Raw genomic sequence first — 7265 nt, 5'->3', positions numbered from 1 at the left:
TCATACATATATTTATTTGGTATTGACGATGAGGTACCCCATCGGAATTCCTGCGAGGAGGACTATGACTCGACTGCTAAAGAGCAGGGAGACATTTACTTACATTTAGCTTATCATATTCATAATAGTTTACACACACAGTACGATGGTGAACCACCAAGTTCTCATTCCACGTCCCTTTCCCACACTTTGTTCAGCTTCCGGTTCTTGAAACTGGACCTCAGGGTGGCGCGTTGCATTTCGACAGACCTAGTGCTGCTTCTCAGAGGCAGTCAGTTAAATGGCACAAAAGCACAGGGACAGCAACAAGCCATTGACACTACACAGACATTTTATCTCTTATGGACAACAAGGTAGGGAGCAAAGATGGAGATCCAGGGTGGGAAAGTGACAACATGCACCACAGCAGCCACATGAGATGAGATGAGGACCCCCCGGTACACAGTCCCCCTTGCCACAGAATGCCTCACAGCGATCCAGGAATGACAGGCACGGGAGAGTAGGACCTTCCTTCCAACGTCATGCTGGGAGGATTCTGATCATGACACAGGTCTCGGCAGTCCTCCAACTAGAGCTCACTGTCTGGTCCCACGCCAGGGAGCCGGCAACACTGCGTCTACATCTGAATCCCTTCCGATCTGCGTCGCATGATGAGCAGTGTCTCAGTTTTCCTCTAACCACTGTTTGAGCAGCCTCTGGAACACTCTCTTGCTCTCCTGCTGCCTCTCCAGTTGGCGCTTCTCCTCTCTCTCCTGCTGCTGGAGCGCCCCTCCGGGCAGAAGGCCGGGCTGGCTGGTACCCAGGCTGAGGGTCAGGCCGCTGAGGCCCTGCACTAGCGCCTCCCAGGAGGAAGCAGGAGGAGCCCCGCTCCTCTCCCCAGGGATCCCAGAAAGAGTCGGCCTATGGCTCTGGCAGTATCGACACTCGCATCGGAATCGATTCTGATCCCCGTTCCCTGACAGAGAGATCCTGGGTTCCCTCTCAGCCGGGTAAGGTGCCATGTGATCACGGTGTCTGCGCCTCAGGTGCCCCAGGAATGCTTTCTTCCTCTGCGGGAACGCCAGCCTTTCCCACCGCCTCTCTTGCAGGCTCTTCTCCTCTCGGTACCGCTGCTGGAGCAGCCCCTCTGGCAGAGGCACAGGGTGCCTGGAGCCAGGACCAGGGCATGGGTTACCCAGGCCCACCATCAGCTGCTCTGAGGAGGAAGGCCGAGGGGCTGCTGTGCCCGCCTGCGAAGTCTCTGCAGCCGTCATCTGGGAAGATCCCGAGATCAACACTGGATTCCATTTCTGGAGTGGATCCATGGAGGTCTAGTCTGAGCTGGAGGCTCCGCTCGGCCTCTGTGTTCTGGACAAGAACGTGAAGCTGGAGGTTCTCAGATATCCAGAAGGTAGCGAGGAAGGGTGTGCGGCCAGACTGAAACAAAGGGTGATAAGGGAAGAAAGGAGAGCCGCCATTATACACCTTACTTAACCCCTCTGTCCCTCCACTTCCTGTGTGTAAAACGGGGACAATCAGGAGACCCACCACCTTGTCTTCTGGGGATCGACTGAGATAATACCTGTCTAGAGCGTAGAATGTGGCTGGCATATAGCAAAGGTGTTAGAAACGACACCAATCATCGCATCCCAGTCACACAGGATGCAAAAGGGTGCAACGCATTCGGTGAGGCCACTTCCTTGCTGACACTTTCCGACCCATTCTCTAGAATAATTTTAAGAACAATCAATGCATGATGAGCAAGCGCTCTTCTCACAAGCATTCATCTCCTTTCGTAAAGTAGACTTTTCCTAAATTTTATACCTGGTGGCACATTCTTTTGTATTTTTGCCTTTGTGATCACTGATTTTGCATATACTCAAAAAGGCTGCTGAAGCTATGGAAATCATTTCCAAATTCCCAGCATGTGTACAAAATAGGAGCAAGAGAAAACCAGGAAATTTCCAACAGATACAAAATAGATAATTTCACTTGAACCAAAAGCCTGTTCTTTGAAATAATCAATAAAATTGATCAACCTGTAGAACACTGACAGGTAAAAAACAGAGAGAAGCAACAAGGTACCAACTTCAGGAATGAAAGAAGAGAATCCACCTATAGTCCCAGAGAACATAAAAGGGACAATGTAGTAATCCCGCAAAAAACTCTTCTGTGTGAACTCTGCAGCTCAGATGAAATGGACCACGTACTCGAAAACCATAAGCTATCAAAGTCACACAAGATGTGGTTCAAACATCGAACTGTGTGCACAGTCCTGTATCTCTTAATGAAACCGAACTCATAGTTTAAAAACCTTTGGAAAAAGATCCCTAGGCCCAGGCAGTTTCAGTGGCATATTCTACCAAATGTTAAATGGAGAAATAAGAACAATTCTACAAAATAAAATAAGGCAGAGGGAACACTTCCAACTGATTTTATGAGGCTAGCACAGCACTGATCCCAAGAAAACTACAGACTGATCAATACTCCTTCTCAATCAGGCACAAAAATTCTTCAAGAACAAACTAGCAGTTCAAATCTAACAAGAGATGAAAAGAATAATAAACCACGATCAAGGGGGTTTTATACCAGGAACTCAAGGGATGTTCCTTCTATAACTGAAAATCCATCTACATAATCCACAGATGGAGACATCAGAGGAAGAAGAAAAACAATAAGATCACATCAACATGTGCAGAAGAAACATTTGGCAAGATTCAACGTCCATGGATGATATAAAAACCCCAGTACACAAAGACTAGAAGACACTTCCTGAACCTCATAAAGGGCACATAAAGAAAAACCTACAACTCACGCCCCACTTAATGGTCAAAGACTGAATGCTTGGGAATGAGGCAAGGATGTCCACTCTCACCATAGCTATTCAACTCCATGTTGGAGTCCCCAGACAGAGCAATAATGCCAGAAAAGCAAATGGCACATGTATGAGAGTGCAAGAAATAAAAAATGACCCTTTTGTAGATCACATGATCCTCTACACAGAACACTCCAATGTATCTTCCCCAAACTCCTGGAAGGAATAATCAAGTTTACAAAGACACAGGAGACAAAGTCAACACACAGAAAACAATCATGTGAGTAAGTGGAAACCTAAATTTAAGAAACAATACTGTTTGTAATAGCTACAAACACACTGGAATAGTTAGGTATGAAACTAAGAAAATATCCACAGAATCTGTATGCTGAAAGCTATAAAATGCTAATGAAGGAAATCAAAGACGACCTAGTTAAATGGAGAGAAACAATATGTCTGTGGATTGAAAGATTTAACAAAGGAAAAAGTCAATTTTGTTCAACTTGCTTTGCAGAATCAATGCACTGCCCATTGAAATCCTTGATGGAAATTTATATTATATATATATATATATATATATATATATATATATATATATCTCAACAAACTGATTGTACAATTTATGTAGAAGTTTCAGTTTTTCAAAAAGATGTAAAGATTTGGAGAAATGGCATTACGTGATTGTTAGACTTGCTGTAAAGCTGCAGTCCTCAGGACTCCTGTCCTAGAAAGGGGTAGACATGCAGATCAATAGAAGAAAATAGTCCATAAATACATCCACAGAAATATGGTCACAGGAGTTTGGACAGGGATGCAAAAGGGAATTCAAAAGAGAAAGGATGATCTTTTTAATAAATGGTGTTACATATCCATGTGGAAAAATATGAACCTCAGCCCCGACATTTACAGATAATTTAACTAAAAACGGTTCAGAGGTGTATGGCCAAGGCTACGATCATACGACTTTTAGAAGAAACGAGAGGAGAAGATCTTTGTGAGCTGAGGAAAGCTAAGTCTTGGACATGACACAGAAAGCACGATCCACATGAGGGAAAAATGAACAAAGTGGGATTTCAGTAAAATTTAAAACTCTGGCTCTATAAAAGACAGTGTGTGAAGAGAATGAAAAGCAAGAGCACACATTAGGATAAAATGTTTGTAAATCACAGACCTGATAAAGGCCTCATCTGCAGAATAGAGAAAGCATTTTCAGAACTCAACAGTCAAATCACCAACGTCTCAATTAGAATGGGAGAAAGGCTTGAAGACGAGCCCATGAAACAACATCCACCGTCATGAACCATGAGGGGAATGCGAATTAAAACCAAGATGAGGACGAGGAAAGCCGCCAGTCAGAGTGTCTCTGCAAAAAAGACAGATTTTAGAAGAAAATGAAAAAAATAAACTAGCAGAAAAGCATAGATTGCGTGAGGGTCAGAAGGAACAGTGCCTGAAACTACAAGAGACTCCACGGGAAGATGTTGCAGAGAACTGGAAGGAGAAATGTCCTAGAGAGGCTTGGACACCAGTGACAAGGGTAGGTGGAGCAGATAACTTTGCCTTCCCTTGCATCTCGGACTGTTGGTGGTCTCCTGAGTGTTGGAGAGACTGCGAACACCAGCCCAGAGACAGCTGTCGCCAGTGGGCACTGGCCTCTTGCAGACAGGGCACCAGGCTCCCAGCTCCCTCGGGGCACCTCCCCGCGAGCAGACCCAACCCTATCGGCAGACGCCATATTGCTCCATTCTCTCCTTCCCCTTCCCTACCCGTGGGTGCTCAGAGAGACAATTTAGCCATCACACGGAGGCATCTACAAGGAACGGGACCTTTCCTTTTGGGACCCTACAGCAGACTGAGGGGTACTCAGACTGCGAGCTCCCTACCCGCCAGCCTTCCCAGATGCTGCTTGCCTGGTGACTCCAGGAGAGTGGGGAAAATCCCGAGGTGGAGTGAAATCGATCCAGCTTGGGCACCCTGTAGGTGATTCAAGACCAGCATCCCTCCCCCTGGCAGGGTCAGGGATTGATCTCCAGGGCCCATGGGACAGTCCTGCAGACTAGACCCTATACACCCAGCTCACGATCGTACTGCCCCAGGGCACAGAAGGGATATCTGTGAAAGAGCCTACTGAGGAGTGTGTGACTTCAGGTGCAGATCAGCATGCCTGAGTGGCAACCCTCCTCCCAAAAGAGGGCTGTGCACCCAGCTCAGGCTGTGATCCTGGGCAGGGAACATCCCAGCCCATGTCACAACCAGGGGAGGTCCATTGGCCTGAGGTCCTCCTTGCTGGCAGAGGTCTGGGAGAGGCCATGGAGTGGGGGAGGGTGAAGGGGAGCGAGACCTGCTCCAGAGTGTGGGTCTTGGACAGCCCCATGCCCCCAAAGCCCAGACTTTCCAGCTGAGCAGAGCCATTTCAGCCCCTCCTGGCAGCTTCGCACAGAAGCAAAGAACAGACCTTTGACCCCTTCTAACAGCATTTGTGGAACTTTAGGGAAGGCATACCCAACCTGACCCCGCCCAGACTCACTCCTGGACCTGCCCCCACTGAAGTGGAGAATAAGGACACACCTGGAAGTCCCAGGGGCCCATCCACCACCCGAGGCACAAGAGGGCCCCTCCAGAGGAACAAGAGCTGGCTACAGGACCCAAAAACAGCACTGCAGCTCGCTCCTCCCAGCAAGTGCCACCTACTGACAGGGAGGTCATCCTGCACACCCTTTTACTGCATCTACTGATTCATCATAAAGGGTGTGGTCAAATCTCACCCACAAACACCACCTATTGGCTCAGAGACTAAACAGGGCGTGTCATTTTCCAAACAAAAATCTAAAGGCAAGAAGGAACAACTGATCCAGATGGGAAGGAATCAGCGAAAGAATTCTGGAAGTATGAAGAAACAAATGGAAACCACACCCCCAAAGAGGAACAACAGCTCCCTAGCAATTGACGTTAACCAAACTCAGAACACTAAAATGACAGAAGAAGAATTTCAAACACGGACTGTTAGAAAACTCAATGATAGAGCAAGAAAAAATGGATAACCAACACAAAGAAATCACACACACAAAAAAAATCCAGGACTTGGAAGAAAAAATCACTAAAGAAATTGAAATATTAAAGAAAAATCAAACCAATCTCCTGGAAATGAAGGACTTATTCAGGGAACTACAAAACACAGTGGAAAGCCTCAAGAACAGGGTAGATCAAACAGAAGAAAGAATCTCAGAGATTAAAGACAAACTTCTTCCAATTAAACAAGCCAGTCACAGACATCGAGCAGAAAATTAAGAGAAAAGAAATAAGCCTACAAGAAAGTTGGAATTATGTGAAAAAACCGAACCTGAGGGTGATAGGGGTTCCGGAAGGTGAAGAAGAAAACACTCAAGGGCTGGATAAGCTATTTGAAGAATTAATAGAGGAGAATTTCCCAGGCCTCGCTAAAAATCTAGATATACAGGTACAAGAAGCTCAACGGACCCCAGGGAGATTCAATGCAAATTGGAAGATGCCACATCATGCAGTCATCAGATTGCCCAAAATATCCACTAAAGAGGCCCTTCTATGAGCTGTAAGGTGAAAGAAACAAGTAACATACAAAGGAAAGCCTATTGGAATAACTCCAGACTTCTCAACTGAAACCCTACAAGCAAGAAGAGACTGGGGCCTCATTCTCACTCTTCTGAAACAGAATGCCGAGCCTAGAATCTTGTACCCTGCAAAACTAAGTTTCATATGTGAAGGAGAAATAAAGACATTCTCAGATAAGCAAAGACTGAGGGAATTCACCAAGACCAGTTCTCCAAGAAGTACTCAAAACAGAATTACACAAGGATCACCACAATAAACACCCACAAATGTAAAACCACTCAAAAGTTGAAGATCAAAGGCTAGATTCCACAATTGCTCAAGAGAGAAAACAAAGCAAGAAAATGCAATCGAACAGAATGAATAGTAATTCAGCCCACTTATCAGTTCTCTCAATAAATGCGAATGGCTTGAACTCACCTCTCAAGAGACATAGGCTGGCCAAATGGATTTAAAAAAACAAGCCAAGCATCTGCTGTCTCCAGGAAACCCATCTAACCTGCAAGGATGCATTTAGACTTAAGGTAAAGGGGTGGAAATCAATATTTCAAGCAAATGGAAGCCAAAAGAAGGTTGATGTGGCAGTTTTGATCTCAGATAACTTAGTTTTTAAATCAACAAAAGTAATGAAAGGCAAAGAGGGTCACTATATAATGGTGAAGGGTACAATTCAACAAGAAGACATAACAATTCTAAATATGTTTGCACCCAACTTAGGTGCACCCAGATTCATAAAGCAAACTCTACTTGATCTAAACAAATTGATAGACAGCAACACCATTATAGTCAGAGACTTCAACACCCCACTGACAGCATAGGACAGATCCCCAAACAGAAAATTAACAAAGAAATAATGGACTTAAACAGAACTCTAGAACAAATGGGC

The 7265-nt window shown here is 45.4% G+C and overlaps 1 protein-coding gene across 2 annotated transcripts in view; it reads right to left on the bottom strand.

Moving 5' to 3' along the window:
• Positions 1–660: 660 nt before the first annotated feature.
• Positions 661–7265, bottom strand: part of LOC105823431 (protein FAM156A/FAM156B-like) — a 24318-nt gene continuing 17713 nt past the window's right edge. For both annotated transcript variants that reach the window (XM_012660633.1, XM_012660632.1), the window contains exon 2: positions 661–1416. In XM_012660633.1, coding sequence (XP_012516087.1) covers positions 663–1304 — 642 coding nt within the window. In that variant the 5' untranslated portion in view covers positions 1305–1416 and the 3' untranslated portion in view covers positions 661–662. The remainder of the gene's footprint in view (positions 1417–7265) is intronic.

The sequence above is a fragment of the Propithecus coquereli genome, unplaced genomic scaffold (genome assembly GCF_000956105.1).
Source record: "Propithecus coquereli isolate 6110/MARCELLA unplaced genomic scaffold, Pcoq_1.0 Scaffold671, whole genome shotgun sequence".
Classification (NCBI taxonomy): Eukaryota; Metazoa; Chordata; class Mammalia; order Primates; family Indriidae; genus Propithecus; species Propithecus coquereli.
The sequence above is the reverse complement of the archived record's forward strand: the minus strand, read 5'-3'. Positions and strand labels throughout refer to the sequence as shown.